The sequence below is a fragment of the Chiloscyllium punctatum genome, chromosome 15 (assembly GCF_047496795.1).
Source record: "Chiloscyllium punctatum isolate Juve2018m chromosome 15, sChiPun1.3, whole genome shotgun sequence".
Classification (NCBI taxonomy): Eukaryota; Metazoa; Chordata; class Chondrichthyes; order Orectolobiformes; family Hemiscylliidae; genus Chiloscyllium; species Chiloscyllium punctatum.
The window spans coordinates 67,676,908-67,702,327 of NC_092753.1; the positions used below are offsets into that span (position 1 = coordinate 67,676,908).

At 40.6% G+C, this 25,420-nt stretch overlaps 1 protein-coding gene across 1 annotated transcript in view; it reads right to left on the reverse strand.

Annotated features, from left to right (window-relative positions):
* The window catches only part of alcama (activated leukocyte cell adhesion molecule a), a 302,351-nt gene extending 277,804 nt beyond the window's left edge, over positions 1-24,547 (reverse strand). The window contains exon 1 of the mRNA XM_072585386.1: positions 24,203-24,547. Coding sequence (XP_072441487.1) covers positions 24,203-24,269 — 67 coding nt within the window. The 5' untranslated portion in view covers positions 24,270-24,547. The remainder of the gene's footprint in view (positions 1-24,202) is intronic.
* Between the last annotated feature and the right edge of the window lie 873 nt (positions 24,548-25,420).

Genomic DNA, 25,420 nt, shown 5'->3' on the forward strand with positions numbered 1-25,420 from the left:
AATTGACAGCATACTTGTGTTAATGGAAAGTTGTGCTTTATTAACTTAACTGATTTTTTTTGAAAAACTAACAACGAAAATGGATGAGGGTATGGCAGTGAAGGTGGCCTACAAGGATTTTAGTAAGACATCCGATGAACTCATATGACAGGCTGCTTAGAAATATTAAAGCACATGGGATGCAAGGAAATGTGGCGAGTTGGATCCAAGACTGACTCAGTGACAGAGAACAAAGTAGACTGGTTGGTGTTTGCTTATGCAAATGGAAAGTTGCTTCAGTGGTGCTCAGTATTGACTACCTTGCTGTTGGTATTTATTAATGATTTAAACTTAAAATTTAGGAGACCGAATTGGGATTTGTTATTGTCACTTGTATCTCGATAGTGAAAAGTTTGTTTTGCATGCTGTACAGGCAGATCATAGTATACAAAGATCATAAGGGCAGTGAACAGAGTGAGGAATAGAAAGTTAATGGCTGCAAAGAAGGTGCACAAAAAGCAAGATCAACATTAGATTTGAAATTTCAGAGGTCTATTCAAATGTCTACTAACAGTGGGGAAGTAGCTGTTCTTGAACCCGTTAGCACCAGTGTTTAAGCTTCTGTATCTCCTGCCTGATGGACGAGGTTGAGAAAGGTTATAACCAGGGTGGCAGGGGGTCTTTGATATTGGCTTCCTTTGAGGCAGCAAGTGCAGATAGAGTCAATGGATGGAAGGTTGGCTTGTCTGATGGATTAGGCTGTGTTCACAATCTCTAGTTTCTTACTGTTCTAGGCAGAGCAGTTGCTGAACCAAACTGTGATGCATCCAGATAAAATGCTATCTATGGTGCATCTGTAAAGGTTGGTGAGTGTTTTTATGGACATGCCAAATTTCCTTAGTTTTCTGAGGAAGATGAGACATTATCGTGTCTTCTCGATCGTCGCATCTACACGTGTGGTCCAGGACAGATTGTTAGTTATTGTCACTCCCAGGAACTTGACGCTCTTGACCATTTTCACCTCAACTTCACTGACGTAGATAGGGATGTGCCCTCCTCCTTGCTTTAAAAAGTCAATGATCAGCTCTTCAGTTTTGCTGGTTTTGAGAGATTGTTATCTTTACACCACACCACCAAGCACTAGTTCCTGCAACCTGTCTAGTTTGAGACCCAGCCTACAACGATGGTGTTGTTTGACCCACTTGCCCAAAGCTTTGAAATCAGGTCGCATTTAGTTGGCAACCACCCTGTTCACTATCCAATTGATTTTTATTTTCTCTGCAAATGTCACCAGGTGTGCAGCGAATTTGTAGATGGACTTCTGACCAAATTTGGCCTCTCCCATTCATGAGTATAAAGGGAGTGCAATAAAGGGGCTGAGTATGCAGGGCACCGGTGTTGAGGATTGTTGGGGAGGAGGTGCTGTTGTCTCACTGATTGGGGTCTGTGGGTCAGGAAGTTGAGGACCCAATTACAGAGGGTGGAGCAGAGACTTAGGTTGCGGCGTTTGGAGATTAGTTTGGTTGGGATTATAGTGTTGAAGTCTGAGCTGTAGTTGACAAATAAAATCATGTAGGTATCCTTATTGTTCAGATGTACCAGGGATGAGAGTACAGCTAGGGAGACAGCATGCAGTGAATCGGTTACATTAGTGGGTAAATTGCAAGGGATCAAAACAAGATGAGAGGCTACAGATGATATGAGCCATGACTAACCTCTCAAAGCACTTCTATAATTATAGAGGTCAGAGCCACCAGGCGGTAGTCACTGAGGTACGCTGCATGTGTTTTCTTTGGTACAGGGATGATGGCAGTTTTCTTGGTGGGGACTTCAGATTGTAGCAAGGAGAGATTAAAGATGTCGGCAAATGCTCCCACCAGCTGTTGCACACAGTACCTGAATGCATCTGGGCCAGCCGCTTTTCATGGGTTCACTCTCAAGGCGGCTAACTTGATGTCTGCAGTGGTGACTGAGGGAACAGGTGCATCGGAGGCTGGTCGGAGCAGATACCATTTCGCTGACCTTCTGTTCAAACAGTGTGAAACAGAATGAGCACATCAGGGAGGGATGTATTTTTATCTGCTATTCTGCTCGGTTCACTTTGGAGCACCTTATGTCATGTAGACCATTCAGACAATGGGTATCCATGCCGTTAGTTTGGGTCTCCAACTTAGTACAGTACTGCCTTTGGTATCTCTAACGGCCTTACAGAGGTGGTATCTGAATTTCTGGTAAAGGTCAGGTTTGTCTGAATTGAATGCCGCACACCTGGTCTCATTTGCAGAGAAAATAAAAATCAACTTGATAGTGAACAGGATGGCTGTCAACTAAGTGCAGCCTGACTTCAATGTTTTGGACGAGTGGGTCAAACAGTGACAAATGGAATTTAATCCAGAGAAGTGAAAGGTTATGGTCTAATGAGGGCAAAGAAACCAAGGGAGTACACAATAAACATGAGTTGAAGAGTGTGGTGCTAGAAAAGCACAAGTCAGGCAGTATCCAAGGAGCAGGAGAATCAATGTTTCCGGTGTAAGCCCTTCATCAGGATTCCTGAAGGGCTTACATCAAAATTTAGACTGTCCTGCTCCTCAGGTGCTGCCTGACCCGCTGTGCTTTTCCAGCACCACACTCTTCAACTCTGGTCTCCAGCATCTGCAGTCCTCACTTTCTCCACAATAAACATGAGGATATTAAGAGGGATAGAGAAAGTGAGAGACCTTGAAGTGCATGTCCACAGGTTTTTGAAGATGGCAAGACAGGTATTTAAAACTGTAAAGGCGGCCTATATGAAGGCTTTGTCAACGATGTCATAAACGCCTACTGAAATAACTCTGTGAAGGCCAGTATCCCATCAAGTCACCCTTTATTTACATGAGTACATGGACCCAGCTAGCTCAGAGCTGGCTCCTAAAGTGAGCATAACCCTCAATTGGTCTGTTTGTAGCTGTCAGCTAGGACTTCCTGATATGCCTAGGTTAACAGCACCAATCAGGGAACTCATTTTGGCTGATCTTGTTCCAATCATCACAACTACAAAGGAGGATATAATGCTGGAACCATGTGATATTAGTTAGGCCACAGGTAATGTTGTATATAATGCTGGCCACCACATTACAGAAAAAGACAATTCCACCAGTAAGCGTACAAAAGAGACTTACAAAACTATTGCCAGGGCCTGAAAAGTGTAGTTATTAGGAAAGATTGGTTAAGTTAGGGTTGTTTAACTTAGAACAGAGAAGGCTGAGGGGTGACATAATCAAGGTGTAAAAAATGATGAGGTGTTGGATACAGTAGACAGGAAGGCCTGATTCCCCTAACCTAGCTCAATCGATTGGGCAGCACGGTGGCTCAGTGGTTGGCACTGCTTCCTCACAGCAGTAGGGACCCAGGCTCAATTCCAGCCTCAGGCGACTCTGTGGAGTTCGCACATTCTCCCCGTGTCTGTGTGGGTTTGCTCCGGTTTCCTCCCACAATCCAAAAATGTGCAGATTAGGTGAACTGGTCATGCTAAAATTGCCCATAGTGCTCAGGGATATATAGGCTGGGTGCATTAGTTACAGACAAAATGTAGTGTAATCAGGGAATGGGGTCTGGATGGGTTACTCTTTGGAGGGTCCATGTGGACTAGTTTCCCACATTGAAGAGATTCAATTATATTGGGCACAAATTTAAAAGGTGGAAGAATTAGAGGAGGCGTGAAGTAAATCTTTTTCACCCAGAGGATTGTGGATGCCTGGAATTCACTACCTCATTTAGTTGTTGAAGCAGATTGAAGTGAAAACCCGAACCTCTTTTAGGAGGAATTGGATCTGCACCAGATGTCCTATAGTCTACAAGATTACAGTGCAGGTGCGGGAAAGTGGTACAAAAATGGGTAGCTAGTTTATTCAGTGGGCACAAACACTGAACTGAATAGCCTCTTCAGATGGCAGGATGCACAGAAAGTACAAGTCACAAATACAGCATTAGGAAGACAACCCAGGATATAATGTGATTGTAGGAGTACAAGGGGCAATGATACGAGGAGATTTTTAATCAATGAAAAGATTTTCAACTTAAAGAGCAAGGAACCAGCATTAGTCAGCAGAGCAGGCGGACAAGGGGATTAGGGATAGGACGTGCGCTGTGGCTGCACAGACGGTTAGAGTTTACCTTTTTTTTAAATCAACCTGTTCAAAGATGTTACTACACACCTCAGGATAATGGGGGTACTTGAACCTGGGTCTCAGTCCAGGAGCTTGGACCACTGTGCCACAAGAGGGCCCCTACAGTTGAAGTTTATAGAAGACTGAAGATAGCTGACAGAAAGTGGATAAGGAGGTTGTACAAGAAGTTAATCAAGACAGGTCTACAGCAACAGACGGAGGTAGAAATAAAAGCAAGCATTGATAGAGATGGAATTAAGTAGTTTACACTGGTTTGGATGCTGCAGGTCAGGTGAGCAGAAGCTTAGAAACCTAAAAGAGAAAAAAAGACAAGGAATATGATTTGGTTGAAGATAAGCACAGAACAGCAGGAAAAGATCCAGAGTTTAACAATGAACACATCAGCAAATAAGATGCAAATGAAGTGTACAAAAAAAAAGATTTTTCATCTAAAAGCACAGAGCACTCCGAATCAGACAGGTAAACCAACACCACCAATAGGTCAAATGTATCCGATCTAATACGGATTACTGGTGCGTGGTTATGAATTGTCATTAAGAAAATACAGATAAAACAGAAAAGGTGTTTGGGGGCATGGGGTGGGAGGTGAGAGTAGAAGAGTATCCTTGACACTAAAATGCTAAAGGACTGTGATGAGGAAGGACTTTGGGCTTGGAAGATCAGGATATAGAATTAGTATGGATGAGAACAAGGAAGATCAATAGTCAGAGTATGCTGCTGGGTATAGTTTAAAGGCCTCCTAGCAGTGGCTATACTATTGAACACAAAGGTAATCAAGAAATAAAAGGAGTCGTGGCAAAGATAATGCGATAATCGTGGGGGATATTAACCTTCATACAGACTAGACAAATCAAACTGGCAAAGGCAGCCTGGAGGACAAGTTCATAGAATGCATTTGTGACAGTTTCTTAAAACCATACGTACGTGATTAACTAGGAGAAAGTGAGGACTGCAGATGCTGGAGATCAGAGCTTAAAAATGTGTTGCTGGAAAAGCACAGCAGGTCAGGCAGCAAAGGAACAGGAGAATCGACGTTTCGGGCATAAGCCCTTCTTCAGGCTTATGAAGAAGGGCTTATGCCCGAAACGTCGATTCTCCTGTTTCTTTGATGCTGCCTGACCTGCTGCGCTTTTCCAGCAACACATTTTTAAGTATGTGATTAACTAATCAAGGAAAGAGCTGTTTGAGAAATTGTACTGCATAAAATGAAAGGATTAATTATTAATTTCAAAAAGAACTTACAGCCAGAATTATCATAATATAACATTGAGGGCCGAAGAGCCTGTTCTATGTTATTTCTATGTTCTATAATGAATTTTGGGTTAAATATTTTCAATGAGATCCTTAAATTATGACAAAAACAAGCAGCTGAACCAAAACTGCCCTTCTACCTCTATTTGAAAATTCTTTTCAATTTTTAAAAAAAATGTAATCTATTTTTCTAATCAACTTGCTCAGGGATGCTATAATACACCTCTGGAGCAAGTGTCACTTGAACCCAGATGCCTTGGTCCAGGGTAAGGACACTACAACTCTGTATTGGCTACAACACTATTCCGACCCCATTAGTTTAAATGGCGCAGCCATTGCATGATTTTCTTATAACTCGAGATTGCATACTGGGTGAGGATATAACTCGAGCATGGAACTGTCGGGTTATATCAGAACTGACTGCAGTTATAAAAAGCAAATGCACTGGTTACAAACTTATTTTAAAAATGCAACAATGAATATAAAAACATCATTTTTAAAAAAGCCAGAGATTAGAATATTTTTCCTCTGATAGGGTTGAGGGGTCATGGAATTCTCTGTTCCAGAAAGCTGCAAAAGCTACATTGCATATGTTCAAGGCTGAGTTAAGTTTATTTCTGATCAACAAAGCAGTCAAAAGATTCTAGGGAGGGAAAAAAAACAGTAAAGTTGAGTTGAAGCCCCATCAGATTAGCCACGATCTTACCAAAATGTTTGGGATGCTGAATGGCCTAGTCCCAGTTCTGGTGAGCTGTTATCCAAGTTAACTCCATTAGCACGAACATTTATTTTGTTCGGTCATGAGATGTGAACATTGCGAGCTGGACTAGCATTTATTACCCTAGTTGCTCGAGAAGGTGGCAATGATCTGCTGTCTTGAACTACTCCAGTCCATTTCATGTAAATACAATTCCATTAGAGAGAGTGCATCCTAGGAATTTGACCCAGTGACAGTGAAGGAACAGCAATATTCTTCAAAGTAAGGATGGTGAGTGGCTTGGAGAGGATCTTGCTGGTGGTCCTGTTCTTACGCATCCACCATCCTTGTCTTTCTAGAAGCAGGTGCCATCCAAGGCAGCTGAGTGAATTTATGCTGTGCATTTTCAAGATGGTACACACTGCTGCTACTAAGCATTGGTGAGGTAGTTAATATTTATAGATGTGGTGCCAATCAAGCAGGTTCTTAAATCCTGGATGGGGTCAAGCATCTTATATATTCTTGGAGCTTCACTCACCTCTGCAAGTGGAGAGTATTCCAATCACACCCTACTTACATTTTGAAAACAATTTTATTGCTACTATATTTTCTCATTCCCCCCCAATTTTCTACTTTTTTCTCTCTCCACTTCACTTGAGGGTTCTAAGTAGAGCTCGGGTACAATTTCAAAAAGGTCACAACATCTATTCCTTGTCCCATGCAAATGACCATTTTAAACACTAAAGGGTGATGGTTGATGTCAGCAGAGATGGAAAGGTGTGCAGGATTGTTCTTTTGTAAAATGTCCACTGATGAAATTCAACAATTTAAAATTCAAATGTTTTGAGATAAACCATCTCCATTTTTGAACTTTCGACCTATCCTTCATCTAATTTTGTAGGAGCCTGTAATTCAAAAATACCCACTGGCTGTTCCTTCCCTTACTCCACAGACAGATTAACAGATTGCACCTAATTTTGTAGCTCTTTGCCAGGATTGATTAAATGAACTGCAATTTAGATACATTTCCTAATTGTCATCAACTTCCTGCAGAATAAACAGCAAACAAGGAAAGAGACTGGAATTGTTTCATTTATCTTCTGTGGTCTGATGGGTAGAACATTAGCTGGGAAGCATTTTCACAAACTAAAAAAACATTAATGGAACATAATCTCTCCTTCAGATGTTAGTCAGGTTACACTTCAAAATGAGATTTATCTACTCGACTCCAACGACATGTTTCTGCAGTTAGCAATTTACCAGACTTGGCTTTTCTGTACAATAAATGTGCATTGTTGCAGTGACTTTAATGTAGAAAAATGTTCCAAGGTGCTTTATAGGAGGTGTAAGCAGAAAAGAATGGCTGTAGGAGTCAAACGAAATTGTTAGGAAATTTATACAAAAAGCGTGACTGGGAAAGATTGGTCAAACGGATAGGTGTTAGGATGAGTCTCAATGGAAGAGAGAGAAAATGAATTCCAGAATACAAGAGCTAAATGGCTGAAGACCTGACTCCTGATAGTTGGGTAAAGTGAGGAGAATGTACGGAAGCTTTAAGTGAGTCGACTAGTGCATTAACCTGTGTATACAGATAGTAGTATAGACACACAAGTCAGTGAAGTGCTCAGTTCAATTCATCAAGGTATCTATAAAGAGTCAGCAGATCTGAGCCAGGGCTGTGGAACAGGATTAGGTGATTTTAAAAAAATATATTTCTGCAACAAAGTGCTGGTCGACATAGTGACCTTCTAAGACAAAGTATGTGTGTAAATGCCTGGCAGCAATAAGATGAAATTCAACTCTTTTGCCCCATGAGTCTGCTGACAAGTGTAAATTGACACACACACTGCCTCATTCTAACTCCAACACTTTTCCAAAAGGAAGGAAGAAAATCAGGGGTTTAAAGCCAGTTACGATTCAAAACATTCTTTAATTAATGACATATCTGTAATTGTAAAGAATTTGACAGCTCAATGAAGTTTTTCAAGAGGTGACAAATCCCAAAAATGCGTCACAAAGCACAGTGGGCGAAGGGTGAGAATACAGACTTTCAAAACAGATTTTCAGTAATTAGGAGGAAATGGTGCCAAGTGGACTAGGTCACATTATATCCAATTAATAAAAGCCTTAAAAAGTTTAACAACTAATTAAGTCCAAAAATCATCAGTTCAGGAGAAGACTATGACGTACCATTCCTGCAAGACCTGGAAGTTTTGAGCATCTGATGTTGACTCAGATAAATACCTCCGATTGCTCAAGATCAGAATTGCTGAACCTAATTAAAATAATTCAGAGTGGGAGGTCAGTTTTCGAAGCTAGTATTGGAGTCTGTTGTCACACCAACTCAGGCAGCAGTGGAGGAACAACAACAGGTAACTATCTAAATCAAGGGGATGTTAGAGTCTGAGCACCTCAAGCCACTTACACTCAAATTAAATTGAAAAAGTCTAGCTTTCTGGGAGAAAATGAGGAATCCACGTAGGACTAAATAAATATCAAAATTAAAAAATTATTAGAAACACAACTAGAAATGCAATAGCAAATAGGATCAAATATTTAGATGGACAACCAGTACAATATTAGATTAATAAATTAACTTCCCAGTGGATGGATACACAATACAAATACCAATGGTTGTTGCTGTTGGAAGTCTATTAACTCAAGGACATTACTTCAGATGTTCACCCAAACCAGTGTCCCAGTCTGACTAGGAGAGTTTAACTTAAGGAGAAGCTGGATGAGGAAGAAAGGATTGTACGATACGCTGATAACTAGATTTAGACATAGCTTCGTGTGGAGCAAAACACCAATTACTCCAACTGGCCGATCTCCCTATTGTGAATTATACGTAACTGCTCACCAATTACCTTTCCTCCATCTTCGGGTTACAAAAGGGGATGTTCAATTCTTTTAGAGTCAGAGTGTCATAGAGATGTACAGCATGGAAACAGACCCTTCGGTCCAACCCGTCTATGCCAACCAGATATCCCAACCCAGTCTAGTCCCACCTGCCAGCACCCAGCCCATATCCCTCAAAACCCTTCCTATTCATATACCCATCCAAATGCCTCTTAAATGTTGCAAAATGTCCCAGCCTCCACCACTTCCTCTGGCAGCTCATTTCATGCACGTACCACCCTCTGCGTGAAAAAGTTGTCCCTTGGGTCTCTTTTATATCTTCCCCCTCTCACCCTAAACCTATGCCCTCTCGTTCTGGGCTCCCTGACCCCAGGGAAAAGACTTTGCCTATTTACCCTATCCATGCCCCTCAATTTTGTAAACCTATACAAGGTCACCCCTCATCCTCCGACATGCCAGGGAAAACAGCCCCAGCCTGTTCAACCTCTCCCTATAGCTCAAATTCTCCAACCCTGGCAACATCCTTGTAAATCTTTTCTGAACCCTTTCAAGTTTCACAACATCTTTCCGACAGGAAGGAGACCAGAATTGCACGCAATATTCCAACAGTGGCCTAACCAATGTCCTGTACAGCCTCAACATGACCTCCCAATTCCTGTACTCAATACTCTGACCAATAAAGGAAAGCATACCAAACGCCTCCTTCACTATCCTATCTACCTGCGACTCCACTTTCAAGGAGCTATGAACCTGCACTCCAAGGTCTTTTTGTTCAACAACACTCCCTAGGACCTTACCATTAAGTCCTGCTGAGATTTGCTTTCCCAAAATGCAGCACCTTGCATTTATCTGAATTAGACTCCATCTGCCACTTCTCAGCCCATTGGCCCATCTGGTCCAGGTCCTGTTGTAATCTGAGGTACCCTCTTCACTGTCCACTACACCTCCAATTTTGGCGTCATCTGCAAACTTACGAACTGTCTCTCTTAGGCTCGCATCCAAATCATTTTGTAAAAGCTTATAATAAAATGCAGAGTCAAAATTAAGGTCAGTGTGTGGAGTCAGTGGTAGGCAACAGAATAGATAGTTTGCTGACTTAAAATAAGTAAGGGTTAAGGAGAGCTACTTGCAAAACTGGGAAGTGGTATTCCACAGGTTTCAATGTGATGAGCAATGTTAACGATGTGAACTCAGGAATCAGAAATATAATTTTAAAATTTCCAAAAAAAAAGAGAAAGCTGTTGGTAAAGCTACAAATTATATACATAATACTGTAATGAATATTAGCCACATATAAAGGGGCTGTAAATTCATAGCAAAATTTAGGAGGCCACAAACTGCTTGGACAAGGGCTGAAATGGCAGCTCAGACTCAAATGAGGAAGTTATGCCCATTATTGGAATTCACTTTGTGCCAACAGTAGAAAGGAGGGGAGATGTGAATCACAGAAAGAAACCAGAATTCAGCAGAGCCATTTGAATTTACTGTTGAGCTTAAACAGATTCCACTCAGCTCTTGCAAGGACTTAACTTGCAATGAGTGTTTTGATTGATGGAGCAGGCATAAATACTCACAAATAGTGGATAAAGACTGCTTAAGTGTCACGATATGAAGTTGAAAACTTCCCATTCTTTAAACTCATGAAATAAAAGCCTGAACCTATCAGAGGGTTGTACAGCACAGAAACAAACCGTTCGGTCTAACTTATCCGCATCAACCACATATCCTAAATTAATCTGGTCCCATTTTCCAGCATCTGACCCATATCCATATACCAGTCAGATGCCTTTTAAATGCTGGAATTGGATCAGCCTCGACCACTTCCTCTGGCAGCTTATTCCATACACAGGTTATCCCTTTGGTTCCTTTTAATTTCTTCATCCTCTCACCTTAAACCTATGCTCTCTAGTTTTGGTCTTCTCCTCAGTCTCCCTCCCTCGATTCCATGTGATCTAATCTTGCTAACCAGTCTACCATAAGGAACCTTATCAAACGCCTAACTGAAGTCCATAATCGATCACATCCATGGCTCTGCCCTCATCAATCCTCTTCATTACTTCTTGAAAAACTCAAATTCCTAAGACGTGATTTGCCACACAGAAAGCCATGCTGACTATCCATAATCAGTCCTTGCCTTTCCAAATTCATGCAAGTCCTGCCCTTCAGGATTCCCTCCAACAACTTGTCCACCAATGCAAGGGTCCCCAGTCTAGAATTCCCTGGCTTTGCCTTACCACCTTCCTTAAATAGTGTCACCATGTTAGCCAACCTCTAGTCTTTTGGCACCATACCTGTGGCTATCAATGATATAAATGTCTCAGCAAGAAGCCCAGCAATCACTTCCCTAGCTTCCCACAGAGTTCTGGGTACACCTGATCAGGTCCATAAAAGTCCACCTTTATGCATTTTAAGATGTCCAGCAGATCCTTCTCTGCAACATGGACATTTTGAAAAATGCTGCTATTTGTTTCCCCACGTTTAGTACAAGAATGTTTTCTGATTCAGTATGTGGAGGTACCTATTACAGAAAGTATAAACCTTGACCTACACTTGGGAAATAAGGCAATCCAGGTGAGTCAGGTGTCAGTGGGGAGCAGTTTGGGGCCAGCATAAGTAATTCTATTAGTTATGGAAAAGGACAGACTGCATCTAAATGTTCAAATTCTAAATGGGAGGAAGGCCAATTTTGACAGTATCAGTCAAGAATTTTCAAAAGTTGATTGGGATGGATGTTCACAGCTAAAGAGCAAGCTGGAAAATGAGAAGCCTTCAAAAATGAGATAACAGTCCAGAGATAGCATGTTCCTTTTAGGGTGAAGGGCAAGGCTGGCAGGTGTAGGGAATGCTAGATGACTACAGAAATTGAGGTGTTGGTCAAGAATAAGGATGAAGCATATGCCAGGTATAGACAGCAGAGATCGTGGGAATCCCAAGAAGAATATAAAGGCAGTAGGAATATACTTGAGGGGGAAATCAATAAGCCAAAAAGGGGACATGAGAAAGCTTTGGCACATAGGGTTAAGGAATCCAAATGGATTCTACAAATACATTAAAAGACAAAATAAGTCCCTAGGGAGAGAATAGTTTGGGGGGGGAAGATACTAAATGAGTTTTTTGCATTAATGCTTACAGTGAAGATAGATATGAGGAGTTTCATGACCAGATAATTGGGTTTTTGTTGACATTTCCCAGAGGCTACTGACGATATTTATCTCAGAAAGATTCCAAATTTCCTCATGGCTCATGTGGTCTACTCAGTGTTCACTGGATAGGTCTCTATGGAGACATGATTAAGTATTAGAGGTCACAAGGGGTGAAAAGGTACAAGCCGTGAAGGCTAGAGACCCTAACATCTTCTAAAACTGATGACAATCCAGAGATTCTAGGTGCACTTTCTAACCAGCCTATCACCATACTCACCTACTCCCATGGCCATGCAGCAACTGCTTCTGGGGTGAGTGGGCTCATCTAAATCCAGCACACACTTTATACTCATAAGGGGATCACCAAACATTAGCATGGAGAAACACCAGAGAATTAAGGAAGCAAACTGCAAGTTGGCTGTTATTTCAAGGAGACCCGAGTACATAAATAAAGAACTTTTGTTATAACTGATGGTGGCTCAGGTGAGACCACACCTAGAATAATTTGTAACTTTGTCTCCATATTCAAGAATGGATGTTCACTAAATTGATACCTAGAATGGCAGGGTTTTGCTATGATAGGAGGCTAAGTAAATTAGGAGAATTGACATTTCAGGTCAAAGACCTTCGTGAGAAATGAGGCCTTTTGCCAAAAACATTGATTCTCCTGCTGCTTGGATGCTGCCTAACCTGCTGTACTTTTCCAGCACTACACACACTAATATCCAGCATCTGCAGTCCTCACTTTTGCCTGGTTAAGTAAATTAGATCCATATTCTCGTGGAAAATTTAAAGATCAAAAATTATGGAATGGTTTGACAGCGTAGATACTAAGAGGTGGTTTCCTGGCTGGAGAAGGAGTTGATTACATAAGACTGAGATGCAAAGACTTGTGAATCTCTTGAATATCTATTCCAGACAGCTGGCAATGTGTCACCACTGAATTTAAGATTTTTGGCCTCTCAAGGAATCAAGGGATTTGCAGAGTGGATGAGAAAGCGAAGCGGATACCTATGAATAGTCATAATCACACTGAGTGGTGTTCAATGTGCTAGATGGTTCACTGCTGCTTCTACTTCTTGTGCACTCTAGAGCAATAATTAGATCAATGCGATCCTTTAACCAAGGCAGGTTTGCTGAGTTGGGAAAATATCCTGACTCAAGCTGACCTTTTTAGTAGCAAAGATCTGTACGCAAGTGTCTCAATAAAGGAATAGAAGCCAGGAGATCCACCATTACAGAAAATGCAGCTTAATAAGATCATCCAAAAAAGTAAACCAAGCATTAGGATTCATTCCCAGAGGCAACAAATTGAAAACAGGAAGAATTGTTTCAGGATTTATCAGATCAGCCATGATTTCATTAAATGGCAGAGCAGACTCATTGTGCTCCATGGCTTACTTCTGCTCCTACATCTTATGATCTCAAGGTGCATGGCTTTGAGGCAAACTTGCAGATGATATGATCCCATCTACTGCCCTTGTCCTTCTATAAGATATTAGTTTTGGATTTGGAGGGTGCGGTCTATGGACTTTCGGCAAATTTCTACAGTGTATCCTCAAGATAGCACACTCCTGCTACTGAGCATCAGCAGTGGAGGTAGCGGATGTTTGCAGATGTGGTTCCAATCAAGCAGGCTTCTTTATCCTGGATGGTGTTAAGTTTCTTAAGTGTTGATGGAGTGGGAGTTATTCTATCATTTCCCTGACTTGTCCTTTGTAGATGGTAGACAGTCTTTGAGAGTCAGGGATGAGTCCCTTACTGCAGGAGTTTTAGCCTCTGATTTGCTCTTTTACCTCAGAATCAGAACTGCTACGGTGCAGGAGACCTTTCATGCATATCATACCTGCACTGGCTCTTCAATTGAGGCATCATTACGCACTGAAGTCTACTACTTTTCCCTCATTCTTGCAAGCTATTCCTATTCAAATAAATCATCCAACGTCCTCTTGAATGCCTCAGATGAACCTGTCTCCACCACATCTCCAGGCAGTGCATTCCATCCTCTTAACTCCAGCACGGAAATGGACTCTCAGTCTAACTCATCCATGCTCATCAAACATCCTAATCTAACCTAGTCTCAGAGCAGCATTTGGCCTATATTCCTCTAAACCTATTCCTATTCATACATATTAGATGCCTTTTAAATGTTGTAATTGTACCAGCCTCCACCACTTCCTCTGACAGCTCATTTCATACATGCACCACCTACTGCGTGAAAAAGTTACCCTTCAGGTCCCCTTTAAAGTCTTTCCCCTCTCACTTTAAAAACTTATGCCCTTTAGTTTTGGACTCCCCCACCCTAAGAAAAAGACCTTGACTCTTCACACTATCCATGCACCTCATGATTTTATAAACCTCTATAAAGGTCAGCCCTCAGTCTGACTCTCCAGGGCCAAAAGCCCCAGCCTATTCCTATAGCTCAAACCTTCCAGTCCCAGCAAACTCGCTGACCTTTCTCCCTTCAATCTTGCTTCTCTTTCAATCATTTTAAAAGGTATGCTTGCTCATTCTTGCTTTTCCAACTCTAAAAGAACATCTCCCTGTCTACTCTATCAATCATGCTCATGATTTCGAAAGAGAGTCTTCTCTCAGCTGCCTTCTCCCTAAGGAGAACAGTGCCAATTTCATCCATTTATCCTCATAATGGAAGTTTCTCATTCCTGAACCCATTCTTGAAAATCACAACTGCACTCTCTCCAATGCATGTCTTTCCTATAATATGGAACCATAACTGTACAATTCTTCAGAGGACTTCTAACAAATGGCTTGAAGTTCAACATCACTTATTTGCTCTTGCACTCTATGCCCCTATTAACAAAGCTGAGGATACTTTATGCTGCTTTAAGTGCTCTCTCCACTTGCCCACCTTTATGGATCTGTGTGCTTACGCACCAGGTCCTTGCTTCTGCAATCCCTTTAGAATTGTACCTTTATGTTGTGTATTAATGTTTTTTCTGACCATAGTGCATCACCTCACACTTATCTGCATTGACTCTCATCTGTCACCTATGTGACCACTCCAATTTTACAATGCCCTTCTGGAGTTCTACACTGCTCTCCTCAGAAATTACAACTCTTACCAGCTTCGTGTCATTTACAATTCTATGGTTTACTTATACGGTCAGTCCAGTACAGTTTCTGGTTAATAACAACCCTCATGATATTGATAGTGGGTGGCTCACGAATGGTGATACCATTGAATGTCAAGATGCCATGATTAGATTCCCTGTTGGAGATGTTCATTGTCTGGTTCTTATGTCGTGTAAATGTTACATGCTTCCTGTTCTTGCTTGCCCTTGAAATAGTATCAACAATATTTATGACTTCTCCCGACCCTTCATTACATAATTACTCTGGTCTCAATAACTTCAGGTGTCACTTCTCTGATATTCTGCTCTTTGGTAAAAATTAACGTGAAGAACATAATAAATAATTGTCATTTTTTGGTCATCTTTTATGAATTAAGAACCCACTTCACTTGAGGGCATCTCAGCTTTCTTTTTTCTGTTCTGATATACCTATACAATATCCCAGAGTTCCGTCTGATCGTTTTAAAATTCTTCCTCTAATATCCTCATGGTACTTATTCTGTTCCTGACCCCATATCCTCCCATGCCACTTCAAGCATTTTTTATTATTTTTCCAGACCTGACAGGCCTTCTGCTTCAATTTTATTTCTAACTCTCGCATTCTTTCAAGTCAGCTCAAAGTTTCTATACTTGCCATTAAGGCACAGATACACTACAATCGCTCTTTTTCAAAATCTCTCACTGTTATTCTGCAGTTGTATGGCAGTTCTTTCTTCCAGTGCAACACAACAGATGGGATCTTCAGCTTTCTAAAATCTGGTCATATCCAATCTGATACTCTAGCTTTTGTGCAGACTATTTTCCCTTTCTGGTTGAGCATTAAAAGAAATATGCTGTGGTTAAATTTCTCAAGTAACTCACCCATATTTAGTTACCTAATCGATTTAATTAGACATTTCACTGCACCACTTCTGCTCATGTCCACTAGCATACAGCTAGAGGAAGCAGCCTTGTTTATGCTTTAGGAATTCCATTTATTCCATCTATGGCTCAGTTAATAAGTAGATAATTCAAATTTCCCAGAACAATAACATTGATATTCCTGTTCATCTCTAATCTGACTACAATTTTCCACTTCCATTTCCTTCCCGTAATTTGTAAGTTAATAATAAACATCTACGAATGCAACAAGCCCTTTCTTAATCCTTGCTCATGAATCACTGACATTGCTATAAATACCCTCACCCTCTTTGCAGCTGTTCTTCCTATAATATGCTTCTGCCCCCTTTTTCTATATATTCAACAGGGAAGGATAGAAAAGATATTGACATGCTTATGACATTTTGCCTTTGTTTGAAGCCAGGATTGCATTCATAGCGGATTAATTTAAGATTGTGTGGTAAAACGATTTCATCCTGCGTACAATCCCCACTCCGCCATCCATCCACCACCACCCCTTCCCCCACTCACAACCAACATCCCTCCCGAGACCCCATTTATTTCCTACACTGTAACCTGTGTGTTTTGGACATTTTGGTTTTATATTTAATCCCTACCCATTTTCTTGCCTCCCACTTTTAGTTCATTTCCAATCTTACAGCTAGCTTATTCAATTTCATTCCCATACTCCTCTTGCTAAATTAGTTTCCGAGAGACCAATATTTGTTTTTCCCTTCACCATTAATTGGTCCTCAATGATCCTATTTTTGTGGCGCCCCTGTTCTAAGTAGTTCATTGTTTCCTTAACTGTTTCACCAGCAGATTAGCTACCTTCGTATTTAGTTGTAACCCAGTCCAGTGGAATAACACCCGTCTGTTCCAGAACTGTTCTTTAGTCACTCATTAATTTCCTTTGGGTCCTCCCTTATTTTAAAGTACAGCTGAGACATAGTTCTTGAGATTACCGCCTGTAAAGATATGGCTCTAAATTAGCCAGCTACTTTCCTGGATTCATCTTGTGGAACTTAAACTTTTCCTTGTCTGCTCTCCTTGACCCTCAGATGGACCACCAGCTGTTTGGATCCTTCTCTCAACAAGGCCTTGCAAGTACAATCTAGCCTACACATTAAATCTCTATCCTAGAACTTGGAAGGTAAAGCATGTGTGGCCCTGGATTTGAAGTGAAAACTGGAGAAGGTGATCTAAAATACAGCAACAGCACAATTAAGCAATTCAGATCATCTACTCTATCTAATATATACTCTCCTATTAAATCTGTTGACACCCTACTGTATCAAATCTGATCAGCATTAAATTCAATTCATTTTGCTTTGGACTTGTATGGTTTCCCATTGAATGGTTCTATTACTTATTTCACCAACTCCTTGTGCTACTATGCTCCAGAGTTTGGGTATAGAAGTTCCTCTAGAATTTCCCATAAGTGACCATACTATACCTGTAACCTCAAATTTTAAATTTCATCACAAGTAGAAATATTTCGTAAGACAGACATAGGAGCAGAAAAACATTGAACACAGAACAGGACAGCACAGGAACAGGCCCTTCTGCCCACGATGTTGTGCCAAACGTGATACCAAATTAAACCATTCCCTTCTGCCGGCCCTTGGTCCAAATCTCTCCATTCCTTGCATTTCATGTGCTTAAACTTCTCTTAAATGCTCCTATCATATCCGCCTTCACAAACAGCCCTGGCAGTGTGTTCCAGACTCCTTCCACTCAAACAAATCATACCTTTCACATCTGAGTTTTCTCCCTCTTTCCCCTGGTATTAAACATTTTAACTCTTGGAAAAAGACTTTGACCATCAACCCTATCTATGCATCTCAATTTTATAGATTTCGATCACGTTTCCCCTCAGCCTCTGCCATTCCAGAGAAAACAACCCAAGTTTTTCTAGCCTCTCCTTATAGCCTTAGTAAACTGATTCTACACCATCTCCACATACTGCCTGTAATGTGGCGACCAGAATTGAAGACAATACTCTAAGAATGGCCTAACTAAAGTCTTATAAAACTGCAACATGACATCCTGACTCAATTCCCCAATCAAGACAAATACGGCGTACACCTTCTTTACCAGCCTAACTCCCTGAAAATGGCTACTCAAGGAGTTATCAACTTGAACTCCAAGATCCCTCTGTACATCAATGATGCTCAGAGCCCTACCATTAACTGTATGCTTTTCCTTAATATTTGATCTGCCAAATTGCAGCACTCCACACTTAACCAGATTAAACTCCACCTGCCACACCTCTGCCCAAATCTGCAACTGATCTATATCTCACTGTATTATATTAAGTTACCTACACAATCCACAACTCCATCGATCTTTCTACTTTCTGCAAACTTACTAATCCACCCATCTACATTTTCATCCAAGTCCTTATATATCACAAAACAGCTAGGATCCCTGTACAACACCACTAGTCACAGACCTCCAACATGAAAAAGGTAGACCATTTCACCAATCAAGATTTCTCCAACATTAAACAAGATCATGTCTGATTTGAGAATCATCAACTCCATTTTACACAGCCTTTTTTCCATAATCCTTGATTCCCTTACTGATTTTTAAAAAAAGAATACTCATGCCTCAGCCTCATCAGTTCTCTATGGTAAAGAATTCCATAGATTCACTATCCTCAGAAGAAATTCCTCCATATCGCTATCATCAACATGTGAGCCTTTATTCTGAAATAAGGCCCTGTGGTCGTAGACTCTCCCATAAAGGAGAAACATTTCCAATATCAAGCTTCACCAATCCAGTAAGAATCTTATGTTCCCATAAGGTTGCCTCTCATTCTTTAAACTTGCAATAAGTATAGGCCCGACCTACTCACTCTCTCCTAAGACAGTCCCTCCATATACATTCCAGAAAACATTGTCTCGACTGCCTTCAATGCCAGTATACTTTTCCTTGGATAGGCCACTGAAAACTGTCCAAAAACTAGCTTAGGTCTGAATATTGTCTTAAGTTTTAGCAAAACCTCCAAACTTTTATACTCCATTTGCTTTGAAAGGAAAGACCTATATTCCATTTGCCTTCCTTGAACTTGGATGCTCGCTTTTTATGATTCATGGACAAGGTCTCCTTAATCCCTTTGTTCTGTTGCTTTCTGGAGTCTTCATCCAGTTAAAACAACATTCAACTCATCTACTGTTCCCATCAAAAGTGCATAACATCATAGTTTGCCACATTGTGTTTCCTAACAATTCTTGCCCAATTGCTTAGCCTATATCCATCTGCAGAATCTTGACATCCTCATCACTTACCATCACAATTATTTTTGTATCATGCACAAACTTGGCTACAGTACATTTACTTTCCTTATCCAAGTCATGTATGTATAATATATAAGTAAATAACTGTGGCACAACACTGATCCCGATGGCACAAAACTAGTTACAGATTGCTATCCTGTCCCTATATTAAAAGATTCAGCACGATTACGTTGGGCCAAATTACATCCTTCTTGTGCTGTGAGATTCTAAGATTCCAAGCGATTAAAAGCACCACCTGAAGTTGAATATATCACAGGGAAAAATAAATGTAATTCTTTCTTTTAAATCAAAAAAGGCCACAGAATATAAATGCCAAGGGAATTGTAAACCTTTGTAAAGTTTTAAGACTGGAGTGCACTATGCAACATTGGGTTCCTCACTTTAGGGAAGATAGAGGCTTTAATTACAGCACAAAAACAGGTTGAAAAAGTATCTACACCTTAGTATGCTTTCCAGCTCTTCATAGCCGAGCTTTCACAACATTCACTACTGTTACACCACTAACGAGCCAGAGTTGACCATTGCTCCCACATCTGCATGCCTGTGATAATCCAGGCAACTCCTCCCTGTGCTGTTGCAGTACCAGTTCTTCTCATCCCAATCAATTCATTTGCACTTCAGCTGATATTATTTGTTACAATTTTATGAATTATTGAGGGCGTCTCCTCAATGCAAACAAGTTATCCATCAATACTAGCACTGACAGCAGCTAATATTAGATTTATTATTAGATTGCCTATAGCGTGGAAACAGGCCCTTCAGCCCAACAAGTCCACACCGACCCTCCGAAGAGTAACCCACCCAGACCCATTTCCCTCTGACTAATGCAGTTAGCACTATGGGCAATTTAGAATGGCCAATTCACCTAATCTGCACATCTTTGGACTGTGGGAGGAAACTGGAGCACCCAAAGGAAACCCATGCAGACACGAGGAGAATGTGCAAACTCCACACAAAGTCACCCAAGACTGGAATCGAACCTGGGTCCCTGGCACTGTGAGGCAGCAGTTCTAACCACTGAGCGACCGTGCCGCCCCCAAACATTCAAGCCCCCTAAAATTCAAGCTAGTCACACAAGTTGAATAAGATTCAGCAAATTTAAACCTTGCATTTGAAAAACAAAAGTCGATGCACCCAACACCCTCACTTCTCCCAGGTAATGCAGGGATTTATAAAAATTAACTTGAATATTTGGAATTGAATCTAACCCTCCCTGTTGGAATGAAGATCTCCACAATCTGCTGGCTACAAAACACAAGCTAAAATGTGTTCAGAAAATGACAAGTGACTCTTATGCTGCAGACCCAAAGCACTAAAGCTGTCCCTGTTTGCTGGTCAATACCATCCAGATAGGTAACAGGAATTATTTTTCACTGCCTACCCAATGACTGGAAATTCCACTTAGTTTTAAAGGGAAGGCTCTCCAGAGACACAGTAAAAACACATTGAACACTAACACTAGTGAGCCTTACTCCGGCATTTGGTTGTGCTACACCTAACCCGGGAGCATTTGACATCAGTGGTCTCCAAAGGGGAAATGCACCAATTTACCAATGCTGATATACTTCATCATGGTTAGCACTCCCCTATCTACAGAATACAAGTGGGACTTCTTTCACTGAACTAAACAAAAATGTGACTATTTAAAAAAAAAGCAAGTCAAGAGAAATAAAGGGAGCAGCTTCTGTAGATTTTTATAATTGTATTTCATGAAGCTATTCCTAAATTTTGACAGTAAAATACACAGCCTATTTGCATCACACTAACAATTCCCCAGATCCAGCACGCAAACATAATGTGAAGATACCCTTTATGGTTGCCAGGTTACAGAGCATGCGACCACTTTAAAAAAAAGGATTTTTTTTCTGCGTTCTGCTTTCAGATGGTATAAGTTCCAGCAGGTCTCAGCCATCTTCACATGATGATAGCAGTGACAGAATCACTTATAACACTTGTGATATCTAATGTTTGTGTTCCAAAAGGTTTTAAACATGAAAATCTATTACTGAAAACTAATTCTTTCACCTAACTTCTCATCTTCCTGACATGCATATACACCCTGTTTTCCATAAGGTTAGAAACAATTTCTGATTGTAAGTTTACCGCAGTTCATATCCACTCCCTCTGTTCAAATGGTTAAGCTATCAGTTTGTCCACAGGAGTTCAGTTCAAACCTCATTGTAAATCCACAGTAATGACCAACATAATACATACCATGAGATTGTTTACTATAATTTTAGCACTCCCGTTTTCTTTTAAAATTCACTCACTTTGGGAGTGTGAAATATTTATACAAAAAGTTGGTTTCAGCAAAATATTAAATGTATTAATGTAATTGGGACTCTGTGCCATGACTGTTGAAGTTAGGCAAAACCCCAACTTGACAAATTCATTCAATTGTGTTTCCTAAAAAAGGGGTGGGGGGGGGGAAAGAAGAGAGAAACAGGTGGTATTAAGTTCAAGAGAACAAATGCAATAAAAAGGACAGCACAAACGTGAGAGCATTGATCAATGGAGAGGGGGAGCAAGTGAGCTGACTGGAGAAAGCCTTGGGAAACATCCGTGCATAACCCAAGAGTTGGCAAAAGAGCAAGCAGATTGCCCCAGATACTCTTCATTCAAAGTGACACTGTGACATCAGAGAGCCATGATAAATAATCTTGACATAGGGAATCTCATCAACTTTAACAAGTGCTATTTGTCCAGTTCATTTTTACTTCGTCCTGCTGACCTCAATATGCTGGATACTGGCAAAATGACTGATACAAACAAACAATGAGATAATCAAGACTGTCATAGCGTAATGCTTGTGATCGGAAAACAGGAACCTGTTGGAACAGTACATTCAAACATCACAGTGATCTCAACCAAGAGAGATCCAAAAAGAACAACGCATTTTGTTTTTTTTATTGCCAAATAAGGTGCAGTACATCTACAAAGTGTTAGCAATTGAAACATTGTATTCTCTATTGGACATGAGCAAAGCTTGTGATATTATGATCTTAAAAACAAGACGTATTGGACAAATTTTGTACTGAACAAAATTATATTAATAAAATCAGCAACTAAAAATACAACAGATGCATTACATAGATTAACATTTCAGACATTTGCTCAAATTAAATGACGTGTTAATCTATATTTTCCAGTTAGAAATATTGAATAAATTATGTATTACTATTTTTTTGTTTTCAGCATTTTTTTAAACACAAATTTAGGAGTTCTGTAGGAGTTTACAACAACCTTTGTTCTCCAACACAACTGTTGTCACAACATTAAATCAGTCCTCCTACTACAGTAGGAATTCAATTATCTCTGAAGAGTAAACACCTGATGTAATTACACTTCAAAATGAAGATTATCAAACACGCACTAGAACTGCACAGCATTCAAACTTTAAAAGCAACCAAGAATATATTGAGCAAACCTCCTGCGAACACTTTGATGCTGACCCTCTTGCAAGTCAAATGAATTCAAAGCAATCTAAGAATTTAACCACACATTAAATCCCGCTCAAATAGCTACAACAGGAAAATGCACAAAAGGAACAATTTTTTTTTATCTTAGAGGTTTTACATCAGCGATGTTATCCAAAAGGTTTCCATCCCTCGACATCCTGTCTGCACAATTTATACTTAGTGACAGCAGTGCTTTTAATAATATATCGCTAACCAACGCCCACTTCCCTTGCAAATGAGTGGCCAAAAAAAGTGTAAAAGGAACGTGCTCAAACTGAACTTTCCGAAGTTTAAAAAGTAGGCAATTCACAACTACAAAAAGTTCAATTTCCTGATCCATTTCAAAGCAAATGTCTTCCCATGATTTAAAAAAAAATTCTTCTTCTGCTTGGAATTACAGTGCAACCTGAGTGGCTTCCAGACTTGGATTTTGCTGCAGTTAGGAGTGTGTAGTTGACCTGTTCCCATCAACAGCGCAAAGTCACGGGGACAAGCATTCCAAAGGCCAAATGCAACTTCTCTGGAGCAAGTGACTCATGTCACATTGAGTCAGTGAAAGTTAGACTCTGGGGCAGCAGCATGTCGAGAGTTCAGCATCAATCTGTCACGAATTATGCATTTGCATAAGTGTTTACTTTTTTTTAATTAACCGTTCATTTTAAAAAGTGAAATAAACAACCTGCGTGCTAGTCGCCAAAGAATCTCTCAGTCCAGGAATACGGGAAAGGAATAGCGGTTATATTAATGGAAAGTTAACGCGACTGTATGACTTCAGTCATTCACCAAACAAAAGACACGCACGAAGTAATCAGAATCCCAACCCTCCCCCATGTTTTTAAAAACTCGTCAAAAGAAGAAAATAAATCCTCGATTACTTTCTTGAAGCTTCATAACTTTTTTGTTTAATACAAATTAGAAGGACATTCGATCTGCACGTTTTGCAGGTGTGATACCTGCACGACTAGCTGAACGAGTTCCAATAATCATCTCCCCGCCTTTTCCTTCTACCCAGCTACAAACAAATCTGAGCTGCTGTGCAATGAGTCGTGTTTAAATGCAGAATATAACCATGAAAATAACACTGCAGTACCACAGACACATATGCAGAGAGAAAAAACAGTACAACTCTATTGGCCATAGATACGAAAACAATAAAACAAGCTTATGTTTTTTTTAAATAACAATGGTTCGAGAAACAGCAATGAACTTCTTTAACTTGCCTTCAGATTTGCACGTTACCTTTGCTGCCTTTCCGAGTACATGAGAGGCAATTCAGAATAAACTCAAAAATAAGTTGCAGAATATTCCCTACATCTCAACACTCCGAGATTGCATTAACAAAAACACAAAACAGTCGGCAATTCAATCCACCTTACCTCGCATCCCCAACCCCAGCAGGAGAAACACAATCAGATGCAAGGTTCCAGTGCTGGACGCTCCCATGTTACCGTCTGTTTACAGTGTTTCTCGCTGCGGATCACGATAAACTGGATGCTCTGTTTGACGGTAGGGGGAATAAAAACTTTTTTTATTTCCCCCCGCTTTCGTCTCCGGAAGTTTCTAGTGCACTTTCGCTGCGAGTATTTTGCGCTGTCAGTGGATGTCTGTCTGAGTGTATCCTGTGCACAGAGAGAGACAGATACACTCGGTACCAGCTGTCAGTCTGGCGGAGCTCGAGAGCCACGCTCCTGGAGCAGGTGAATGTCTCTGTCTCAGTCTCAGCCCCCGACACCACACCAACACATGCGCACTCACCAGCGGCGCAACGCCTGCCGGGACTTGGAGTTCCCAGGATCTCCCCAAAGTGGCAGCCACAGCACCATCTCACACCAGCTCCTGCTGAGGAATCTGAAATACAAGCATACTGGAGTAGGTCATTATTTCCTCCACCTTCTGTTGATGGTTGGACAAGAAGCCTGCCTGGCATCTTTGCTTCACCCAATTGTTTGCATATGTCCTAGCTCTGATTCCAACTGCAGAGTTGCTTCACTTTGCATTTGTACCCATAGGGGCTTTTTAAAATTCTCATGTTCATTCTCCCTATGTCTGGAACCTGCTTCAGCTATTACAGTCCTGGCAAGAACGTTGTTTTCCTCTAACTCTGCCCCTGTTTACATCACCATCCTGGCTCCCCTCAAACTGAATATTCCAATGGTGAAGACGTCAAGAAGCTAGGTTCTGGGACCTTCCTCTTTAAACTTCTTTGCTGACTCTTCCACTTCCTTTAAGTCACTCCTTAAAATCTACCTCTTCAATCATCTGTTGATTTTATTTTAATTACACTCACACAAAACAACTTGTTAGGTTTATTTCAACATTAAAGACACTCTATAAAGAAAAGCTGTTTTGTATTGCCTTCAAACTGATCATGATGAAAATGAGCTAACTCAGAACCAAGCAACATATCTAGAAAAGATGCAAAGTTCAAAAAAAATCTGGTCTATTCCTATTCAAGTGACAAAAAGGAAGCAGACATGAATTTGAACTGTCAAATATTAATGACAAAAACAGTAAAAATCTGGTCAGAATTTACACAACATCAGGTTATAGTCCAATAGGTTTACTTGAAACCACAAGCTTTGGAGCACTGCTTC